The sequence below is a fragment of the Lissotriton helveticus genome, chromosome 2_1 (assembly GCF_964261635.1).
Source record: "Lissotriton helveticus chromosome 2_1, aLisHel1.1, whole genome shotgun sequence".
Lineage (NCBI taxonomy): Eukaryota > Metazoa > Chordata > Amphibia > Caudata > Salamandridae > Lissotriton > Lissotriton helveticus.
This window is the reverse complement of record NC_136059.1, coordinates 93,645,311-93,669,445: the sequence shown is the minus strand read 5'-3', so window position 1 is coordinate 93,669,445 and position 24,135 is coordinate 93,645,311. Positions and strand designations below refer to the sequence as shown.

General features: G+C 46.8%; 1 protein-coding gene across 2 annotated transcripts in view; it reads right to left on the bottom strand.

Moving 5' to 3' along the window:
- PAIP2B (poly(A) binding protein interacting protein 2B) overlaps positions 1 to 24,135 on the bottom strand; it is an 86,674-nt gene that overhangs the window by 18,344 nt on the left and 44,195 nt on the right. For both annotated transcript variants that reach the window (XM_078674530.1, XM_078674529.1), the window contains exon 3: positions 17,205 to 17,381. In XM_078674530.1, the coding sequence (XP_078530656.1) occupies positions 17,205 to 17,381 (177 nt within the window). The remainder of the gene's footprint in view (positions 1 to 17,204; positions 17,382 to 24,135) is intronic.

Genomic DNA, 24,135 nt, shown 5'->3' with positions numbered 1-24,135 from the left:
CTTTGTATTTTTTATTTATCTTCTCATTTGAAGTGTTGTTTTAAGGGATTTGTACTTAAATGGGATGTTTATATTGTCTGTTCCTGTCCGGGGGGGGTAAACGTGTATCAAAACTTCCAATAAAAATAGAAGAAAAAAAAAAGAAACTGCACCCCTAATCATTCCTTTGACCATATCTATAATGCTTGGAAGCATGGGCAAGACCTGGCGTTTTTTTTCTGGGATATAAGATTTCTTTCCAATAGGTCTTCAACTCAATAACAGTTTTGAAGGGATAAACAAAAATAGGTTTATTTCCTTTTGATAAACTCCTTTCTCAATCTGGATCAGAAATGCGCAGAGTATGCTAATTAGCCATTAATCGTAAATGTTTTAAAAAAATCTCACTGTGGGCATTATTTCTGAGAATAAATGGTTTACTCTAATGAAACTAAAAAATAACTTTCACTCCTAGGAGATGGAGAAAAATCCATGGCCTGAGTTATATAGAAGAGTCTGTAGACTTTCAGAGTTGTCCGATGTAGCCTTACGGCAGCTACAGTGGTCGATCTCGAAGCTAGGGAACCGGGTTCGAGTCTCTGCAACAACGCTCAACATCTTGTGATTCTGGGCAAATCACTTAATCTTTCCGTGCCTAACAAAAATGGATGTGTCCATTTGTAACGAAACTGGTGCTCATGCAAGGCACTCCGATACATGATATCCTCGGGTCTAGTTCGCACTATATAAAACTTTTTTTTTTTTAAACGAACAAGCTTCAGGTAGTAAATTGAAGGAGCCATGGAGGAAGCGCTCCCACCAAAGCTTGTTGGACCCTTCCATGATGTCTGAAAAGGTTTTGCAGGCTTTCTGCGGGTGCCCTAAACATTGTAAAAGGCTTTGGACTTGAGTGGACTGTCTACTTTTTTATTAGGACTTATCCAGTGCTTGTAGGAAGGGATTAGCCTGCTACTCTTCTGTGTTTATGAATATTAATGACGAACCCTCGACGGAGAAAAAAAAAAGTAACTTAGCTGTAACATCAATTCACCATCTCAAGAGTATCTTCATTAAACACGCTTATCCTAATCGCCAGAGAACTACAGGAATGGTGGCTAAGAATCCGGAGACATGTGTCCATTAATACCAGCATACTGAAATACACTAAAAGACTAACAGACAGGTGTTGCAGCTTTGATTGGTCCATGGGTAGCCTAAAAGTGTCCGTTTCACTTTCATCTACACTAGGCTGCATATCTATATAAACATCTTCATCTTTCACATTTAAAAAGTGAAAATGAAACTTTGGACAAGAAGGCTGGGGTAAATTTAACCTGAAACATTTTTTATTTCAGAATGGTTTCAATACTTTTGTTACACACTTGATTTATAAAACATACGGTGTAACATTTACTTGGTGAGTTCTACCCTCTTGACTGTTCCAGGAACTAATGCAAGTGTATTAGCTCCATCCTATCCTTCATGTTATGGAAACCCCTACCGGATTAATAGATTCAAAAGCTCTCCACTGTATTATCAACCACAGCTTTTTTGTTTTTTTACAGAAACTTATGCGAGGAGATGGCTGTGCACATTATCCAGTTAGAGTGAGAGGGTGGCATGCCAGTAAGTAACTACTCCGGAATATCGGAGGGTAGGTCCTCTGTACTGCGCGACCTTCTTTGAGTCATCAGTGATGCCAGTGAGAGCCCCGCGACTCCGGAGCGGCAGCTCTCACTTACCTCCACCGCAGTCCCTACTCATGAGGAACCGGACTACAGATGGTGTATTCTGGTGTGGGTATGGTTAGGAGTTTATACACATTTATACTCACCACCCTTCCTTGAGTAGAAAATACAGTATTTAGGTACTGACGAAATGCCACGGTAGATATGACAAATTAGGCATGAAACAGTTATCCTGACTCAACTCTTGATGAGACCACTGAAAAATCTGCAGTAAGAAGTATCACATGGTTTTAATAATAACAAGGAACCTGCGAAATAAAGCTAACTTAGGTTCCTATATTTTTTATTTTTAACTTTGTTCACCCCACACTCTACTCACTTTTGTACATCTACCAGAGATCCCACACGCCCCCACTTCATCAAACGGCACAACTAGCAGGTTAAATACCTCCGGCAAAGAGACCCCATGTGGGGCCCGTTGGGCATCGCAGCACCGGCCGAATGAGGTGCATCCCTATGAGGAAGCATGACACCATCCAGGATGTGCGAGGGCCATTGTTCCTTATTAGAGCTATTCCTACACCCCCCACCCTCATTCTGTACTGATCCCCATCCCTTCTGCTAGGAACAGCACACCTAGTTATTGATAAATGCCAATAAGTAAGCCATTCCAAATCTTAATATAAGTGACATAATGACTACCAGGGTTTTTTTTTTTTTTAAACGGCCAACAAGCTTTTACAATCTTTCTGAAAATCCGATCAGTTTTAAGGCTTCACCCTGAGGCATCCATAATGAGGAAACCAGGATGACCCCCGCCCCCCCAAAAAAAAACTGCACCTAAAAACGTTTAGCACAGTGGTAGCAAAGTCATTTTCTCTTTTCTTCCAAATGCATTGGTAATAGCAGGCCATAGAATAGGATAAATAGCATGCAAGACTAGCATGGGAGGGTCACTAACATGGTGACGGTTTGCTCTTCTCCGAACTAAAGGCCGATAAGTACCACAGTGGGATGGGCACCAGTTCAAAGCTTGCATAGATCCCCAAAGCATTCGGTATTAGACTTCAAGTAGCTCCCAGAAAGTAGAGCACCCAGAAAAGGTTCTCCGAACAGCTGCTCCCTACATGCACACTAGAAAAGAACTGATTGCAAGAGATGGCATTCAAGGCTAGGGTGCACCACCGACCTGCCATCAACTTCAAAGGACGGTAAGGGGAGGGGGTTGGGTGGTTTAAGACTGCAAAGTGGATACAGGTTACCTGTAAAAAGAATTATTCCATGGGTTTCAACAAGTACCGCAATCCGTATGTGAAGTTCAGATGCCACTATCCTGCACTGTGCTGCTCAAAGCATCAACTGAGTCTGAATAATCAATAGCACCAGACTTAGAAGGGCTAAGGCTTCATCTTTTGTTGCAAGAGAAAGTGCAATACCAATTGCAATGGGGCTAAGAATGTGTGAGGAAACAGTATAACCACACCAATCGTCATCTTTGTACACAAATAATATGCAAAACTCCCAGCCCTAAGGGTCAACTTCTAGGCAATGCCAGCGTAATAGTTCAGGATAATACAAGCACCATTATAGCAAAAACAACCACCATTGCCAAAAACAAACAGTTAGACCTGTGGAAACTTGTATTTTGAAAATTCATGCAAATTAATTTACTTACATACAAGTAAAAATTTCAGCGTAAAGGTGGTGTGCATGCAAAATAAAACAACAAAAAATAAATACAAAACGATGAAAGGTAAAAGAAAAAATATTTAAGAAGAGATTGGCCTATCAGCCCAGGCACTGAAGTAGACTTTAGGTGGATATGCATTTTTGCCCAAGAAAAGCCACAGTCCCTCAAAGTGATGATATTCAATGGCTGGAGTGGGCTGACATTCCCTATAATGTACATTGTAGTTGGCAGACCAAATGTGAACAAAAACAGACCAATGGATGTAGAGAGGAGAGCCAAAGCGAGAGATATAGATATATAGATATAATCACCAAATGCCTAGATAGCTTTAGGAGGGCACTCAGTAACCAGCCAACCATCCGGTCTTTTCTCTGGGACTCCCCTCGTAGTCCAGAGTCACTTGTACTGCCTGCCGTGTTTCGATGCAATAACATCTGACTCATAGGTTTGCTAAAAGGTAGGTGCCAAAGATGCTCTTCTTTTGTAACCGCCTTTATTTAATTGATTAATTACCATCAGTTGGTTCCTGCTTAGTGCATGTATATTTTCAATCGCCACATGGGACTGGTAGTACGAATTTTGAGCAGTCTTTTAGTGGGTTTCCGTGCACTTTCCATTATAAAAGCAGATTTCTTTTCTGTAGTAGGAATTTGAGATATTTTAAGGAGAGTCTATTATCCATAAGGCTGGATACGCCGCACGGCTAGAAGAGTTCTCAACCACAGTGTGCATCATTTCCACACCCTACCCTCATAGGTACTTCCCACGAGGGCCCCAACATGCCTAGGGTCTCCACGACCTCGGAAACGTAGTATCTTCTCTACCGCAGGGTGTCAGTGGTGGAAGGTGATTTTCATACAGTTATGAACCCTGAATGGGATGCTCAACAGGGTGGATCCGCTAAGAAGCTCACAACCTGGGCCTCCCGTCGGGGACTCCAACGTCTGGAGAACGTGGCACTCTTGCCTACACCAATGCACACATACATCCGCTGCCCATCTTACTCATTCAAGAATTGATATGCTGTTCATCCCCCGGATTGCCGACAGATTGCAAATGCCCACAAGCTTGCCAGAGGTCTCTAGGACCATTCCCCACTACTGCTAGGCACAGGACGTTCCATTGGCACCCTTCACCCCATTTGCCGCCTAAATGCCTGGTTTTTACAGGATAGGGACTGCAAAAGAGCAATCAAGGGGGAGTTGTGCCAATACTTCATGCGGAACGAAGATCAGTGGCCTCTCTGGCAACACTCTGGGCAGCCAGTAAGGCGACGATTAGAGGCGTCACCAAGGGCTATATTAAAAAGAAGTACCAGGCTGGAGACTATTGTCTCGCTCATCTGGAGGACCGTGCAGTACTCCTGGAGGGAGCCGGGGGCACCACAGCAGGAGATATCCAGGTCTGCCAGCTCAACCTCACTCGCGAAAAATATCAGACTTTTCTCCAGAATAGGCCAAGCAAATGTGGAGATTCTCTTCGGTGCGGGTATACTGGTGGGGAGACAAAAATGGGAAGCTGCTCTACAGGCTAGCAACCCACCCCCTCGCCAAAAGGACGATCCCCGAAATAGTTGACATTTATTTATTTATTTATTTATTGGTTTGTTACGCGCCGGCATCACACCCGAAGGTGTATCTCCGCGCGGTGCTGTGATGTGGACAGAAAGAGGAGCCTCCACCTAGAATAGTACCGTTTTTAGGCGCTTCCTGAAAGCTGGGTGACTGGGGCACTCTCTGAGGGAGAGGGGGAGGCAGTTCCATAGACGTGGACCCATGATGGAGAGGGCACGACCTCCTTGTCTGGTCTTATAATGTCTGGGGACCTGCAACAGCTGTTGGTTGGTAGACCTAAGGGTGCGAGACGGACGATGAAAGACAAATTTGTCCGCCAAGTACTGGGGTCCCAGATTGTAAAGACTTTTGTGTATCACACAGCAGATTTTAAATTCTACCCGTTTCCGGATAGGAAGCCAGTGAAGGGATTTGAGGAGGGGGAGGGAAGGCGTTCTAGGGGGGGAGTTGGTCACCAGCCGTGCTGCGGTGTTCTGCACCACTTGCAGTTTGTTAAGCACTCCCTCACTGGCAGCTAAGAGTAGGCCATTACAGTAGTCCAGGCGGCTCAAAACGAGGGCCTGGACCAAGGTCTTCCGGGTGTCATCGGGCAGAAGGGGGAACACCTTCCGAAGGAGGCTAATGACGTGGAAGCATGAACCCACAGTAGTGCCGGCATGGTGAGAAAGGGTGAGGTCCTGGTCTAGACGAACCCCCAGGTTTTTGACCACCTGTTTAGGGAGCGGGGCTTGTCCCAGGCTTGAAGGCCACCAGTCTGGGGTCCAAAGGATTTTCGCCTCCCCAAATAGCATGACCTCAGACTTTCCCACATTGCACTGTAGGAAATTCTTGGTCATCCAGCTGGCAATTGCAGTCATGCCGTTGGAGAATGATTGTTTTATCTCCGGGGTGAAGGTCTTGAAAGTAAACAGCAGCTGCGTGTCGTCAGCGTAGGAGATAGGCATAAACCCAAAGGACCTAATCATGTTGGCGAGAGAGGAGACGTAAACGTTAAACAATGTAGGGCTCAGGCAGGAGCCCTGCGGGACTCCTCTAATGATGTTGGCCGAGGCGGAAGTAAAGGAGCCCATGTTCACCTTCTGGGTCCGCTCAGAGAGGAAGCTGGTAAACCACGCCAGGGCAGATCTTTCAATGCCTATCTCCTTTAATCTGGAGAGGAGAATGTCGTGGGATATGGTGTCGAATGCTGCGGACAAGTCCAACAGCACCAACACCACAGACAAACCTCTGTCCAGTGACAGGCGTATGGCGTCCGTAACAGAGAGGAGGGCGGTCTCGGTACTATGCCTAGGCCTGAACCCGGACTGAGAGTGGTCAAGGCTGCCAGTGTGCTCAATAAAGGCGGAGAGATGATGGTTGACGTGTTTCTCCGTCAATTTGCCAATGAATGGCAGCAGAGAGATGGGCCGCAGATTGGTCAAGTCCGACCAGGGGATGGTGGAGTTCTTCCTGATAGGCTTGACCATGGCCTCCTTCCACACCTGGGGGACCAGTCCCTCAGACAGGGAGCGATTGATAACCGTTTGAATACATGGGCTGATAACACTGCCAATAAGGTGCATAACACGGGCAGGTACGGGGTCAACTGGACTGCCTGACTTGATGGTCCCAATCAGGGAGTTGACCTGGTCTAAGGAGATCTCCGGGATGAGGGATAGTGAGGCTGGGACAGCACTGGCTGTTCCAGACTGTGGACTGGGCAAGGGATCGTTATCTTCCGTGGAAGCGCTGGATTGGGAGATCTTTTGGTAGATGGCGTCAATTTTATCCGTGAAGAAGCCAGCTGTTTCGTCGCACAGTTGTTGGGTTAACACCTCTGCACTGTCACAGGCGACCGGTTTAGTGAATGTGCAAAGCACCTGGTAAAGCAATTTAGGGTCGTTTTTAGCATCAGAGAGCTGAGAGATGATGTGGGACTTACGGGCAGCTCTGATGTTTGTATGATAGAGTCGCATAGCTGAGCTATACCTGTCTCTATCACTGGGGCTGCGCGAGAGTCTCCAGGATTTCTCCAGCTTTCTGCAGGCTCTTTTCTCCATGCGTAGTGCATCTGAGTACCACAATTCTTGTTTACGACCCGACCGCATATTGCAGCGTCTTAGAGGGGCGATCAAATTGACCGCCGTACTCAGGGCTTTGTTAAATTTGGACAAAGCCAGATTGGGGGAGTCTGATGGGAGGAACTCAGGAGGAATGAAGGCGGCTCCAAAGGAGGTGGCGGATACCTTGTGCCACTGCCTGCGCCATAACGGTAGGGGGACAGGGTTGGGGCGCTCCTCAGAAAGAGAAGGGAGGAAGAAATTAATTATAAAATGGTCAGTCCAGTCAACCTGCACAGGGGGATGGCAGATCAGGGCATGGGAGTTGGATAAGATTAGATCTAGCGTGTGGCCGGCTTGGTGGGTCGGGCCCTGATTACACTGTATAAAGCCTAGGGCAGAAAGATCAGCCAACAGTTTGCAAGATTCAGCGTTGTCGGACAGTTCGCTGTGGACATTGAAGTCCCCTAGGAGTACAAAATTAGTCCCAGACCTAATATGTGGGGCTAGTGTCTCCAGGAGAGTGGTCGAGGCCACTGTGTAAGGACCCGGAGGGCGGTAAACCAATGCTCCCTTCCAGAAGAGTGAGGGCGAGGAGCCAAATTTAAAAACCAGTATCTCAATGTCGTTAGTACAACATTGATCAAGGAGAGTGACAGTAAGCGTATCTTTATAGATAACTGCAACCCCGCCGCCGGTTTTGACAGGGCGGTCAAGCCTAAGAATCTTATACCCTGAGGGAACCGCCAGGGTGATAGCAGGGACTAGGTGAGGCTTAAGCCATGTCTCCGTGCAGAAGCAATAGTCGGGGCGGGTAGAATGTATTAAGTCCCATACTTCCGAATGGTGCTTCGGGAGAGATCTAACATTGCATAGTATGCTATTACCCCTGGGGGACGGGGCGATTAGGTCCATCGGGGTTAGAATGTCTGAGAGAGGGAAATCGGAGAGGGACTGAAAATGACATTGTTTGCAAGAGAACGGACCCCCGGGGCAAGGGCCGTCCTTCTGACCACAACCATTAAGGGCAGGGTGCCACAATTTGCGTAGGTCACTGGTGGAATACCTTATTCTATCCGCTGCTAATGAGTTGGAGACGGCAGAGGTAGGGGTCATGGCCCCTGGTCCCGTTCGGTCACGGACGGGCACAGACGGGCTCCTCTCTGGCTCGTCTCAGGCGCGTCTAAGGCGCCCGTCTGCGCGCAACCGCTGCGCGCTTGAGCGACGAGAGGGCTTAAATGCCCTGCCTGAAGAACTGCTAGAGCGCTAACAGCGCGAGAGTGTGGGTGGGGTCACTGGCTCTTCCTGTCCCGCCCTCCGCTCAAGCGGCACTGGTTGCCGTGTCGGAACGGGGCGGGGCAGGGGGAAGATCGAGCACAGGCCCAGGAAGTCAGCGCAGTATAGGCGGTGAGTGTGCAATCAGTTTTAAAAAGTCTTAATCACAATTTAAAAACACAAGTTTTAAAATGAGGCTCAAGCAGGTGCAAAACAAACAGGTACCGGCTAGTGGGGAGCGCGGAGCGCTGTCACAATCACAGCTGTTAGTAAAAGCGGGTCGGGGAGACTCTGCCACCGTCCCTCCCTTCCGCAAGCTGCCGCAGCTCCTCGCCGCCTTAAATGCCCTGCCTGAAGAACTGCTAGAGCGCTAACAGCGCGAGAGTGTGGGTGGGGTCACTGGCTCTTCCTGTCCCGCCCTCCGCTCAAGCGGCACTGGTTGCCGTGTCGGAACGGGGCGGGGCAGGGGGAGGAGCGAGCACAGGCCCAGGAAGTCAGCGCAGTATAGGCGGTGAGTGTGCAATCAGTTTTAAAAAGTCTTAATCACAATTTAAAAACACAAGTTTTAAAATGAGGCTCAAGCAGGTGCAAAACAAACAGGTACCGGCTAGTGGGGAGCGCGGAGCGCTGTCACAATCACAGCTGTTAGTAAAAGCGGGTCGGGGAGACTCTGCCACCGTCCCTCACATGGATGACAGCGCACACCAGGCACCGGAGGCGATCACCCAGACCTTTGCATCCTACTACAAGCAGTTCTACTCTACTTCCTAGACCCCTGTCGCAAACCTTCGTTCGATCTATCACTTGCCAGACTATCCGAAATGAAGCCCCAATCTCTGGAGCAGCCTCTTCACTGAATTAAAGACCAGGCCATTTAGTCACCGGCCATGAACAAAACACCAGGCCCGATGGGTATCCAGTGGAATACTATCTGGCCATCAGGGAGCTTCGGACCCCAGAACTTCATGCCCTATACAGCGAGGAGGCGGAGCGAGGAGGCGGAGCGCGCGACAGTGATGTAGCGCCTATTGTGGCAATACCCAAAACTGATCCTACCTCCACCGAATTCTCGGCATACCGCCCAATCTCACTCAAACACGGAGGTTAAACTATCCTTCTCAATCCTAGCAAATCGGCTCAAGGGGGTAATCACAACACTCATACACCACGATCAATGTGGGTTCATCCGACGTAGGAGCATGAGACACACTGGGAAGTCTACACATCGCTCTGGCCCACCACTGCCTCCCTCCGTACCTGGCTCTCCCATTAATAGACTGAGAAGGCCTTTGATACAGAGGATTGGGGATACCTGGAAGCCATATTTGTCTGTGCAGGCTTCGGTCCGTACTTCAGAGGGCTTGTTAAGGTGCTATATTCTAACCCCTCGGCCAAGGTCATGAACAACTGCATTTTATCGGAGGAGTTCCACATAGGCCGTGGCACAAGGCAGGGTTGTCCCCTTACTCTTTGCCCTAGCCATTGAACCTCTGGCCTGCCTCATTAGATCAGACACCCAAATCCAGGGATGGCTTGGAGATCAAACAAAGACGTATAGCCTTGTATGCAGAGGATGTGCTCCTCTACATGCCAGACCCTGCGCGCTTTGTCCCACGCTGCCTACAGATCCTCAAACTCTTTGGGGAAGCCTCCGGTCTGAAAATCAACCCTGCTAAATCCATACTGGTCCTGCTGCAGTCTTCCTGAGACTGCATTAACTGGCAAACAAATATCCCAATCAGTCGACTGAGTTTCCCGGACCTGGTAGCTTTACACCAGGAACTCGTGTGGTCCCTGAACCTTGCCCTGTTGCTTAAGAGGACCAAAGCAGAGCTGCGGAACTGGCAAACTCTTCCCCTAAATCCTATGGGGAAGATTGCGCTGTACAAGATGATGATCCATCGCAGTTTACTCTACGTCCTACAAAATATCCCTCGGCACCTCCCAAGACACTGGTTCCATACCTTAGACATAATGTCAACCTCGTTTCTTTGGGGCAACTCGAAGCTGTGCTTGTGTTGGCTCACTGTCAAATTGCCACATATGATGGGGACATGGGAATGGTAAACTTTTACCTGTATAATATAGCCACACGCCTACTGGTCAATGAGTGGATGTCAGGCGGGTGGGCAGACCTCACCTACAAGTTGGAACTTGACGAGTTGGGCCTCCCACGGATCCAAACAATGCTTCATGGCTCTCCAATCCCCCTAGAGTATTCCCTCCATCACCAGATCTGTCCACCTGGCATGGCGATCCGTGCTTCGTTACACGCGCTGGGACCATAAGTTGACACTGCAAACACACTTAAGGCAGGGCACATAGGTGGGTGCGGTGGCGCGGCTAGAGGGATTCCAGAAGTGGGACCTTATCGGTACCTACCAGATAAGAGATGTCTGGCGGGGAGGACAACTCCGCACATTTCAAAACCTTCAGCACTTTCACACACTTAACACCACGCAATTTCACAAATACCTCCAGCTCCGGCATGCTCTAGCGACACATATACCCAAGGGAAACAAGATCCGAGAGTTCAGCCCCCTTGAAGCAAAGATACTCATGGGGAAATTGTGTCAAGGAGGGGTCTCCAGATCTACAAATCCCTCATCATAAACTCCCGACCTCGCTAGACCACTTACGAACCAGATGAGAGGGTCGGCTGGGCCCTATGGAGGATGACGATTGGAGGGACGCTGTCATGGTCCCCCGAGTGATCACCATATCAGCCAGGTTGAGACTTATTCAGCTTTACTACCTCTGTGCAAACCTCACGCCCCTAAGATTACAACGAACCGGCTGTCTGCCTGCCCAGAGTTGCCCCCGTTGTGCAGAAGAACCCTCAGACTTATCATATGACTTGGTCAAGGGCACCCATAGCAAATTACTGGGCGGTAGTGGTTGGGGAACTGAATAGAACATTGGGGTGGGAGGTGACCTGTACACCCCAGATTGTGCTCTTGGGGGTGCTAGAAGGTATAGTAGGTTCTAGGGCAGATAGGACATTCTTGGGTACGCCCCTGGTGGTGGTCAAAAGAGACATTGCCGCCAGATGGAAGAACTCCACCCCCCACAATAGCCCAATGGAGGAGGGGCGTAGACTGGTGTGCCTCGCAGGAAAACCGGTATACCTGGCTCTGGGATGTCCAAAGAAATACAAACGAGTGTGGGGCAAATGGCTCGAGCTGCTGGGTTGAATGGGAGAGCGGGGCTGAGGAGGTCTTTGAACGTGAACCAGCACCAGGCTACACACAAGTGCATCAATAAGTTGTATACGGGTGTACACTGATTGCTAGTGTGAGTGTTTGTGTGAGTCCTGAGGCGGAAGCCGGGACTGTGGATGGTAACTTCACGACTGCTGCCCTGTTTTACCATATTTTGTTCGTTCTAAGTAATTTTTAATACTTTGCTCGTTATTTTAAAATCTGGTTGCTGATTTTAAAGACTTGCTGCTATTTGATGCCAACTGCACTTTAAAGCTTATTTGCACTCACCGGAGACAGCTCCCCTCGTGGGTACCGCCATATTGGGTGAGGAGCCGGCCGAGCAGTCTAGTGCTCTGCCCCTCCCACCCTTTCCTCCATAAAATGGCTCCCCTCACTAGGAAGCGCAGCGGGCGCGCCGGCGGCACGCCAAAGGCGAGCCCGTCTGCGCCGGACCCGCGCCACACCCCCTGCTCCTTTTGATACTGATCACACTCCAAGATATACCTATGACAGAGAGGCGCTCTGGGCCATAAAAAACACCACCTCGGCTATGGGATGTACAGTCAGGGAACCGGGGGCCAATGTTCGACTTAACCCCCCTTTATGTGCCAACTGCCTACAACCCCTACCCAAACTGCTCTGGCAACCCATTGCCCCTCAAAGGAACCACAAGAAAGATCCTATGAGGAAGGACCATCCCGTGATAAATTGCCTTCTTCTCAATGCGAGGTCATTAGTCAAACACAGCACTGAGATAGCAGAGCTGATTGTGGACGCGGATGTTAAAATAGCATTTATTACAGAGTCCTGGACTGACGCGGCCTCATGTCCTGACATAGTTCAGGCCACCCCGTCGGACTATGTATGCTTCACGCAAAATCGAGACAGGAGGAAAGGAGGTGGCCTAGCCATTATTTATCATAATGCTATTAGAGGGTCCTTTCAATCTGGACCCATAGGCCTCGAGGAGTCACTGCTATTTAACCTCACCCAGTCCGACCATCAATCCCTCAATGGCGGTTTGGTATACAGACCCCCAGGCTCTAAAGCCCCATTTATGCTGGCACTGAGTAAATTACTCGAAGCAGCAGTCTCTGCCCAAGCTTTCACGCTGCTGGGTGATTTTAATCATCATCTAGAATGTGATTCAGATACAGATACCCGCAACCTGATCGACCTATTGCAGTGGGTGGATTTGACACAACAGGTGTGTGGTCCAACACACAAGGCAGGACACACCCTAGACGGGATTTTCTCTAACCATCCCAACCTGAATGTTTCATCAATCCTGCCGGTCCCTTGGTCCGATCACTCAGCAGTTTACTTTAAGGTCTTTTTAACCAGACCCATGAAACCACCTAGCTCTAGAAACGCCCCTAGAAAGGTCAGAAAATGGAACACCATTAATAGCGAAACGCTGGATGAAGTTTTAACAAACTCCCTGGAACCCCTGGTTGACAATGTGGAAGAAGCAGCCACGGCCTATACAACCTGGCTAGAACGTGCCTGTCTACTCCTGGCCCCCCCTAAAACTACCTGCTCCACACGGACAATTCTTGCCACCCCCTGGTTTTCGGAACAAATCAGGGACCACAAAAAACTCGAGAGAACCTGGCAGATAAACTACAGTGAGACAGACAAAAAAATCCTCAATATGGAACAAAGAGCCTACAAAGAAAGAATCCTACAGGCAAAAAGGTCCTTTCTTACTAAACAGATCAAAGAAGCCAGGAACACCCCAAAGGAATTATTCCTTACTGTCTCATCCCTGGCAAACCCCAAAACCATTGAAATCCCCCCCCCCCCCCCAGTCTCTCTCTCTGCGAGAACCTCGCCACCTTCTTTCGGGAAAAAGTAGAAAATATCTTCTTTTCCCTAGATAGCTTGATATGGACCCCTCCTTCCAGGGATGGTCCGGAACCAGACAGCACTCAGGTAAGACTCCCACACTTCCAGCCTATCAGTGAAAAGGAAGTGGTGAGCAGTCTACTGAAGATAAAATCTGGCTCCCCACACGACCCATGCCCGGCGGCAATAGCTAAACTACCTCCCGCCATCATTGCATCCAATCTCACCCCCCTCCTCAACCAGATGTTGGATAAAGGGGAATACCCTGCAAGATGGAAACGAGCATCCATCCTGCCCCTGCTAAAAAAAACAAAAAACAACCTAGACATCACCGAGATGAACAACTATCTTCCGATAGCACGATTACCCCTTTCCGCCAAAATTATGGAAGGTCACTTAAATGCACAATTAAGTGCCTTCTTAAAGACAGGAGAATTTCTTGACCCTTCTCAACACGGTTTTCGTGCGGAACACAGCACGGAATCCGTCCTGATTAAATCAGTGGAAGACATCAGAAAGGTGATGGACGCAGGAGGCAGAGCCGCCTTGATACGGTTGGACCTTTCCGCGGCCTTCGACACGGTCCACCACAAGCTGTTGGTGGACCGGTTGAGGGCCTGTGGAATTCAGGGAAAGGCATTAAAGATCTTCCAATCCTTCCTCTCCAACAGAAAATCAGTGGCCCTGGGAGATCTGGAATCACATTCGTTTGTGCTCCCTTGTGGAGTTCCCCAGGGGTCCTCGCTCAGTCCTACCCTTTTTAATGCTTATGTTGCGACAGTAGCCCCGGTGATTAGATCGTTCGGTTTTCACCTCACAGCATACGCAGACGACACAAATAGTGGTGTCACTTCTACCGGGCAAGACAAAGTACAGCAGACCGGTTTAGAGGATGTATGCATGAGGTAGGCTGCTGGATGGCCCAAAACTGTCTTAAACTGAATTCCACTAAGACAGAAGTGTTGCTTTTTGGTTCCAGGGACAATTTCTGGTCACCTAGATGGTGGCCAGATGAGTTGGGACCCCTCCCCTCCCCGGTGGAAAAAGTCAAAAATCTGGGTATACTGGTGGACGACTGTCCTTCATACCACAGATTAATGCACTGTCCTCCTCTACTCATTACATCCTCAAAACAATAAGGAAAGTCCTGCCTTATTTGGAGAGGGAGCATCGAAAAACGATTTTAACGGGCCTAGTCCTCTCACGCTTGGACTACTGCAACAGCCTGATGTTAAACGCCCAACAGGGGGTACTTCAACTCCAGCTACTGCAAAATGCAGCCGCCCGTCTGATCACCGACACTCCTAAATTTGCCTCGGTAGCCCAGGACTTGGTAAACCTTCACTGGTTACCAATTCGCAAGAGAATTGTTTTTAAAGCACTCTGCATGGTCTTCAAAGCCCTGCATGATACGGGCACTAGATGCATGAAACTGCTCTTCCACTGGTATAAACCAGCAAGAACCCTGAGATCTGGGGAGCTGGCGCTGGTAACAGTCCCCAGAGTTAAAAAAGCACGCTGGGGCGGCAGGAGTTTCTCCCTCGGTGCAGCAGAGGCATGGAACAAACTGCCACTTAACCTCAGACAATCCTCGGACCTTATGGCCTTTAGGAGAGAGCTTAAGACCTGGCTCTTCACTCATTAAGTTCTCCGACACCCACACACTCTGGTCCAATCACGCTAGCGCCAGGACACCTCCGGGTAACAGAGCGCTCTACAAATGTGATAAATAAATAAAAATAAATAAATATGGAGGGGCAGACTCAGTGTGGTCCGAGTTACCCATCCGCAATCCTGGTACAAATGTGGTCGAGTCTTTACAGTGCGTTTAAAACCTAACAAAATCGGAGTATAAAAAAAAGGGAATAGCAGCTATTGCAATTCAAAACAGCCAGAAAAAAAACTCCTCAGGGGGAATATTCACAACTGTAGGTAGTTTCTATTTGGGCATTAGGGGTGGTATTGGCGTTCTAAGTACCAATCAATCGTGATTTGTATAGCGCAACTCTCACTCTGAGGTGTACCTGGGTGCTGTGGATACATCAGAATAAGGGTGGAAATTTTAACGTTTCACAATGTCGAGAGTACAAGCATCAGTGCAACGGACAGGTAAACCAGCAGTCTATCAGTGTTGTGCAACTTACCCCCAGCCCTTCCTAACCACGAAACCAACCCAATAAAGGATAACATGGAGCGGACCACCCAGCACAGAATAATCGTAATGTTGACCAGGGTTACGGCAGTGATGTAGATTAGGGAGAGCCACCATACTAATGGAATACAAAAAGTCAATGAAGCAAGTCAATTGTAGCAGCAACGACAGGGCAAGCAAAAGCAAGCCGGAGTCCAGTTTCGCAGTTCGACAATGCAAAGGTACCCCACCAGGACAAAAGCTCTAATCCATCGAAGCGGGAGCAAACAGCGGTCCACCATAGTTCCCAGTTGTCCGGGAAGGAGCAGATCTCCGCGTCGTGTGCAAGTCCTCGAAGTCCGGGCGGTGAGAAAGCGGAGGTTCAAAAGCCACCGGCCCATCAAGCGGCCAAAGAGCAGCGGCAGCAACTCCGGGCGCAGCCGAAGGGGCGAAGCAATGGAGGCATCAGGACGATAGGGGTGCATGAAAGAGCGGCGACCCAAAATGGCGGCGGGCCGCATGGGGTCGGTAGAAGCACCGGGGGCCAAGACAGCGTACAAGGACATCAAGGCGTCCAGGACATCTCCGAGCGTGGGCGCTCGAGCACATGCCCAGGCCTCCGCGCAATCCGGCCAGCAGGGTTCGTCGGTGCAGAGCGGATCACCCCCCACGTTGTTGGTAGCCATTTTGTGAGTTTCGCCGCCCCGCACTCCACCGTGGGCCCCCCAAACAGTTCCCAAATGTAGGACTTTACAGACCTCCGGAGGTTCCCAACAACGGCCTCACCGGCACAGAACGGGCAGGCGCTCAATGGGGGGGGGGGGCCCCTCCGAACAGTGGCGGGCCCCACAAGCGAGAGCTAGGCGCGGGGTCAAGAGGTTGCCAGACAGAACAAAGGCGAAGGGACCCCTTCACACAGTCAGCCCCCAACACATCTCGTCCCCCTCCAGCCGCACGGTCCACAAATCGGGGCCGGTTCAGGATCGCCGGGGCATACACGCAACGGCTCCCACCAGTGGCTCACTCTCGCGGCAGGGGCCGGCAATCTCAGCACCGCCGGTCGGGTCCCACAGGCGAGGTCCCGGTCTCGAGCGCCCGGAGGCCCCAATCCCACCGAGGGCACAACCGCGGACCCACAGCACGCAGGAGCCTCTGGACCAGACGGTGAGTAAGAGTGGGTCGTTAAATTCCAAAATCTGTAGTGAAGTATCGTCGCAGTACAGGATATATTGCAGGATATTCGAGGTTGGCCGGAGGGCCGACGGAGCCGAGCTAAAAGGCGGCCATTACGCCCTCGAGCTAGGCTCCTCCCCCACGTGGCCATTGTTTCAGAATAAGAAATAGTACTGCACTCTGAGTTCAAAGAAATGAGGTCGCTAAATGGCCTTTGAGCGCTGCGAATGCTTGGTCAGACTGGATTCACATCTCTCCGTGGCATGTTTCCACTTACCTAAACTCAGATAGAGGTTTGAAAAACAGAAATAAAAAAAATTACCACTAAAGAAATCAAAATAAAAGCTAATAAAATTCTCTCAAGAGAGCTAGGTGAAGTCTTTCTGGTTAAGCAGGACAGAAGTACTTTTGAGATGCGCTTTTCAAATTCAAATATCCCTTACTGGATCAGTGATTTACTAAAGTAGAAAATCATTCTAATTAGAACAGCATCAGTGTGCAATACCTCTACACATGTTTAACCACTTACAAGGACTCCAATTTACGTTGGGCTAGTGTTTTAGGATGCAATGACTATGTGCATTTATAATGTAATTCCATTTACCAAAATGTCCTCTGAAACGCGACCATCGTTGACCGTGAGACCATTTAACTGTTGCTGTAGCTGCCCTAAACCTTGCGGCAAGTCACGGGACGGAATGAACCAATCCTGGTCTTCTTCATCAAGCATTTCTTGGAAACAACGATCAAGGAAATCCTGTTCTTGCAGTTCTTCCTCCACCTAAAAACAGAGTTTAACAAATTACACGGAGGATTCCAGAAGAACAAATTGTTTCAATGCAAAATCCGATAATTCACAGCATATATCAATGAACAGCTTACCTTTCTCTGAAAAAATATACATATAATACGTATCAACTGCGTAGCTATACAGACTGTAGTCAAAGAAAAACAAAGTAGAGACCCCAAATCTTTTTCCATGAAAAGTATATCTGCAAATTAAATCATGAAAAATAAGGATGAAAAAAAAAATGCTGTCTTTGTCCGGCGGATAGGCATGCAACAGAAAGATAGTAAGCCACCCTTTTAAATGATTTATACAGGACAGTAGTAGTCTAAAATCAATTGCAATTGACCCAGCTCAGCACTTACTATAAAATGGTCCCATACATTCAGGCAATTTTATTCACTAGGGAAAGCATATTTTCCACTTGCCGTACTTACAAAATATGCAATATTTAATTTTAAGAAGCTGTTTTCATAATAGATTCATTACAGCACTGTCCTTGAATCTCAATTTGTGCCCAGGAAAACTAAATGGTTTTCATGTATGTTAAGAGGAGCCTATAGAGCAATGCAAAAATTACTTTTTACCCGAGTGGTTCGTGATCTCGTTTATTTTATAAGCCCTTTTAATTTTAGTGGGAAGAAATGAAAGTTACCTACTCACAGGGTAAGCCAATGTTATCAAGTGCAGAAACTGCACAGAAAGCCTGATACAACTACAGTGACCACCATAGCCACTAATCCACACGTCCTTTCAAAGATAGGGGGACAAATGTATAGAGAAAAATGTGAGATTTCCCAACTGATCAGTGCTTTTGAAAGGCGCTGAGTCAGAGCTGCAACGGAGATGGCAGTTTGTTCATACCAGATACATATACCATCAGGTATTTCTATACAATGAAGCAGGGAAATCCACGAGCAGGTGTACATGTTACTAAATCTGTTAATTGGACTCCAAATAGTGGCAGCATTAAATAATTTCACCTAATAATGAAATGTACAAGATTAAACTCACAATGGCGGAGAGGCCTCACCACTGATCTGGAAAGCAGCAGAAAATAGGATTAGACGCCAACTTGGAGATGATGGACCTCATAATAAGATGAAGTAGAGTGACGGAGTAAAAAGGTAAAATAAAACTCCATGCTCAAATCTAAGAAACTAGCGTATCAGGAGCACTGTGCTCAGATAGGCAGCAAACTCCTGCCACTACATGAATTTTTCCCACGACAAAAAGCTATCCCGCAAAAATCATCATGTCTTGGCAAAGTCATAAGAAGAACAATTGTTACTTTCCTGTAAACGGTGGTTCTCCAGTATTGGTGTCTTTCATAGATTCACTTGCTTGAATATTCGTCGAAGTGGGAGCCGCACGGTAAATAAATTCGCAATAAAAAACAATATATGTATATAGAAACATAATTACATACATTCTAAAACCATAAATACTTATAAGTACCAAGGATAGCAGTAACACATAGGAATACATTAGAAGAAAAAAGCACTTTCATAACATATCTAAGTCAGTTAGTCCAAACTACAGCCAATCAGGAGCAAGCACCCCTCTAGAACCTTCTCCTCAGAGGCTCAGGCGCTCAGATTTTCGTAGCACCAGAGTGACAAAAGAGTCTAAGAGGAGAAGCGAGCCTCTGAGGGGAGGTGGGTGGGTCGCATGTGAATCTATGAAAGACACCAATACTGGAGAACCACAGTTTACAGGTAAGTAACAATTGTTCTTCTCCAGTATTGGGGGTCTTTCATAGATTCACATGCTTTAATAGAATAGTGAGAATAAAGCAACCGGGTTGCACTCAAACTAGATAATCAAAAGTTCAATACAAAATGATACAATTCAAATAATGTATACAGTTGCGTGCAACAGGAAAAAGGCCCTGAAAGCCTTTGTAATACTAAGAAGAAGTTTGCTAGATGGTCATCTGGAAAACCTGATGCACTGCTCAAGTCACTGATAGAAGTGTACAAAAATGAGTTTATAGTTAGTAGGATATAAATCTTAAACAATGAATCAATTAGTGAAAACAGTGAAAGAAATGCAGGAAGTGATGAACAACGTTAAGTCTTGAAGCTTTGCGATAAACGTCTTTATAGTAAACCATATGTACAAGGATGATGTTCAAAATTCACGAAATCCAGATGTGCAGTTTTCAATGACATCTTCAATTAGATCTCAGGTTAAAAATCCCAATGCATTTCGGGCTTAGAAGAAAGCCCTTCGTATGGGGAATCTAAGAAAACAATGTGAAACATAGTGGGACTCGAGGCAGCAATAGACATTCATGTTCTAACAAGGGGGTGGGGGTATTGTGCTAGACAAAGAAGAAGATAAAGAGAAGTGCCAGTACAAGTATAAAGGCGGCTGTGTAGAATACCCGAAGTGTGTCGTAGAAAAGGGAGGAGCCGTAGGAGATACAGAAACCCAAGGAGTAACAGATGCGACTAAACGATACCAGAAATGAAACGCAGAGTGTGATACGTAGTGAATAAAGCACGTGGCATACATAAGAGGAAAGGGATAAAATTCTTAACAGTGCGAGCCAATGCCCGCATAAACTTATGATCGGGGTCTCAGCCGTGTAACGGCGTGACATAGAAGTGAACTATGGTAAAAACCAAGTATTAACCTGATGTTGGTATCATTAAAGAAAATCTATGTGGGGAATGGTGAACACAACTAGAAAGATGAAGGCTTACCAGTTGCTATCAATATTAACCAGGACGTGGGGCAGCCGAGTGGAGTAATCCTATAATGACAATGGAAACGCCAATGTAGTAACTCGTGGGGACGGAACGAATAACACTCGAATGAAGATTTGTAGGTAAACTCACCGGTGTGTGGCTTTACAAGTGGCTTGAAAAGAGTCCAAGTGTGATGTTCCCATCGCCGAGTAGAGTCTCTATAGATAAACCACGTTAACCTCTTGCATGCTCATGACAAGGTGAACTCGTCATGTATAATGGGAATCATAAATAATCAGCACAGGAGGGGAAAAGCCTTAGCAGCCAAGTGGTTAAAGATGGTTAATGGATAGTGAAGAAATAGAGGAGGAAAACGGAAAGCGGGCGGTGTCGGGATGCCGTAAAAACGGCAGCCATCTTAGAGTGGAGGAAGTGAATGGTGAATGAACAGAAAGTGATGTTGGTGAAAGATCGACAGGAATAAAGATGTCACTTCAGGAGTAGTACAGCAGTTGGGATTGTTGGCACAATGTTCATTACAGCAGTATTTTACATAAATAATAATTAGAACAGTAATGACAATTAAAGGTAACGTAACTGATGGGGTATATACAATCAGAAATATAATGAACACAGGCAGAAACAGCAATGTACAGTACAAACATGCGAGTTACATGATTTAAGGTAATTCAGTATAGAATCAAAGAAAGCAAGCCAATTCAAATTCATCATTGAGCCCTAATGGGGTCAGTGTTTGCATGAACCACATCCAGTACATTTCGCGTAGATAGAAATTTACTTGTGTCTCGATCGGGGCGTTGCTCAACGATCTCAAGGACTCCAAATTTGAGTTGGGCGATGTTATGTCTCATGGTGCGCCAGTGTTGGGCTATGGGGGAGCTTGTGGTGTTAGTTCTAATGCGACTTTTGTGTTCGGTGATACGAGTGCGCAATGCTCTCTGTTTTACCCACATAGAAATGGTCACAAGGACATTTAATGAAGTAAACTAAATGATGGCTGTTACATGTGGCGTTAAATTTCAGGTGAATCCGTTTTCCTGACCTGGGGTGGTGAATGACAGTGCCAGTCATTATTACAATGGTTTAGGTGGTTGATTCAAGATCTCCTTCAGATTCCGTGACCGTTTATATGCAAACATTGGAAGTTCAGAGAACATGTCTTTGAAATCAGGTTTTAGTTGCAACAAGGACCATCTATCAAGAATAATTGACTTCATCATTTTAGACTGGGTTAAGTATGTGGAGACAAAAACCTCCCTTTTGGGTGACTCATATTTGACTGTTTTAATGAGTAGTTCTTTACGTTCAAGGGCTGTAGCCCTGGTGGCTGCTTGTTCTATCACATTAAGAGGGTACCCTCTTTGTTTGTATTTGTGTTTGAAGGTCTCAATGGTCTGCATGCCGGTTTGCTCATCGGAGTTTATACATTTAATACGTAAAAATTGCGAGAATGGTAAGTGGCGTTTAAGTGACCAGGGATGAAAACTGGTAGGCCAGAGCATTGTTTCGATCTGTTTTTTAGTGTGTATAGAAGTCTCTATGTGATCGTTTTTAAGTGTGATCAACACATCAAGAAAAGTAATGCTGACAGCTTCTCGCAATTTTTACAAATTAAACCTTGAGATAGTTGAGCAACGCCCCGATCGAGACAAGTAAATTTCTATCTCAACGCGAAATGTACTGGATATGGTTCATGCAAACACTGACCCCATTAGGGCTCAATGAAAAATTTGAATTGGCTTGCTTTCTTTGATTCTATACTGAATTACCTTAAATCATGTAACTCACATGTTTGTACTGTACATTGCTGTTTCTGCTTGTGTTCATTATATTTCTGATTGTATATACTCCATCAGTTACGTTACCTTTAATTGTCATTACTGTTCTAATTATTATTTATGTAAAATACTGCTGTGATGAACATTGTGCCAACAATCCCAACTGCTGTACTACTCCTGAAGTGACATCTTTATTCCTGTCGATCTATCACCAACATCACTTTCTGTTCATTCACCATTCATTTCCTCCACTCTAACATGGCCGCCGTTTTTACGGCATCCCCCACCGCGCGCTTTCCGTTCTCCTCGTCTATTTCTTCACTTTCCATCAACCATCTTTAACACGGTTTAGCTATAGAGACTCTATTCGGCGATGGGAACATCACACTCTTTTCAAGCCACTTGTAAAGCCACACACCGGTGAGTTTACCTACAAATCTTTCATTCGAGTGTTATTCGTTCCGTCCCTATGAGTTACTACATTGGCGTTTCCATTGTCATTGTAGGATTACTCCACTCTCCTCGGCTGCCCCACGTCATGGTTAATATTGATAGCAACTGGTAAGCCTTCATCTTTATAGTTGTGTTCACCATTCCCCACATAGATTTTCTTTAATGATACTAACATCAGGTTATTACTTGGCTTTTACCATAGTTCACTTCTATGTCGCGCTGTTACACGGCTGAGACCCCGATCATAAGTTTATGCGGGCGTTGGCTCGCACTGTTAAGAATTGTATCCCTTTCCTCTTATGTATGCCACGTGCTTTATTCACTACGTATCACACTCTGCGTTTCATTTCTGGTATCGTTTAGTCACATCTGTTACTCCTTGGGTTTCTCCATCTCCTAAGGATCCTCCCTTTTCTACGACACACTTCGGGTATTCTACACAGCCGCCTTTATACTTGTACTGGCACTTCTCTTTATCTTCTTCTTTGTCTAGCACAATACCCCCACCCCCTTGTTAGAACATGAATGTCTATTGCTGCCTCGAGTCCCACTATGTTTCACATTGTTTTCTTAGATTCCCCTGACGAAGGGCTTTCTTCTAAGCCCGAAATGCATTGGGATTTTTAACCTGAGATCTAATTGAAGATGTATTTGAAAACTGCACGTCTTGATTTCGTGAATTTGAACATCATCCTTGTATATATGGTTTACTATAAAGACGTTTATCGCAAAGCTTCAAGACTTCACGTTGTTCATCACTTCGTGCATTTCTTTCACTGTTTTCACTAATTGATTCATTGTTTAAGATTTATATCATACTTACTATAAACTCATTTTTGTACACTCAAATCAGAGTGACTTGAGCAGTGCATCAGGTTTTCCAGATAAACATCTGGCAAACTTCTTCTGAATAGAATAGTGAGCAGTAAGAGCTGGCCGCAAGGCAAAAGAGCAGTGCATAAGCATACAATGCAATGAAATCACATAATGCTGTCAAACAGATAAATTACTCACATTGGCGGAGGGAATGAAAGAGGCACACCTGATTTAAAAAGATTACGAAGCACTGCTTGGCCCACTGCTGAATAAGCTTCGTTGATTGTCTCGAGGCAGTAGTGATTTGTAAAAGTATGCCTGCTGGACCACGTGGCTGCTCGGCATATTTAGTGAATCGCACACCCGCAAACAGGGCAGTAGAGGAAGACATCGCCCTGGTGGAATGAACCCGAACTGTAGATTGAAGAGGCTTGCCGGCCTTCTGATGACAAAAAGAAATTGCTGAGGAAATCCAACGTGCAATAGTTGGCTTGGTAACAGAACGCCCCTTGCACATGCGTTCGTAAGCAACGAACAGTTGATCAGACTTACGAAAAGGCGATGTCCTGTCGATGTAGAATTTAAGGCATCTTTTAATGTCCAATGGCTGCAAACGTTGCTCCGCTGGAGATTGAGGATTAGCGAAGAAAGTCTTTAAGAACACTGGTTCATTGAGATGAAAAAAAAAAATCTGTCGGCACCTTAGGCATGAATGCTGTGTTGGTGCGAAGTACGACAGTCCGATTTGAATTGAAGAAAAGGAGGCTGAATGGTAGAGGCATTGATATCACTCACGCGACAAGAGGTGGTCAAGGCAAGAAGGGCCACCTTCCAGGTCAAAAATTTCAAATCCGCTTTGTGAATGGCCTCAAAAGGTGCCTTCATCAATTGCGCCAAAACATTGAGATGCCAGGTAGGAGGAGGACGCCGAATGGGCGGGAACATCCTGAATAGTCCTTTGAAGAACTGTCAAATGACCCTGGA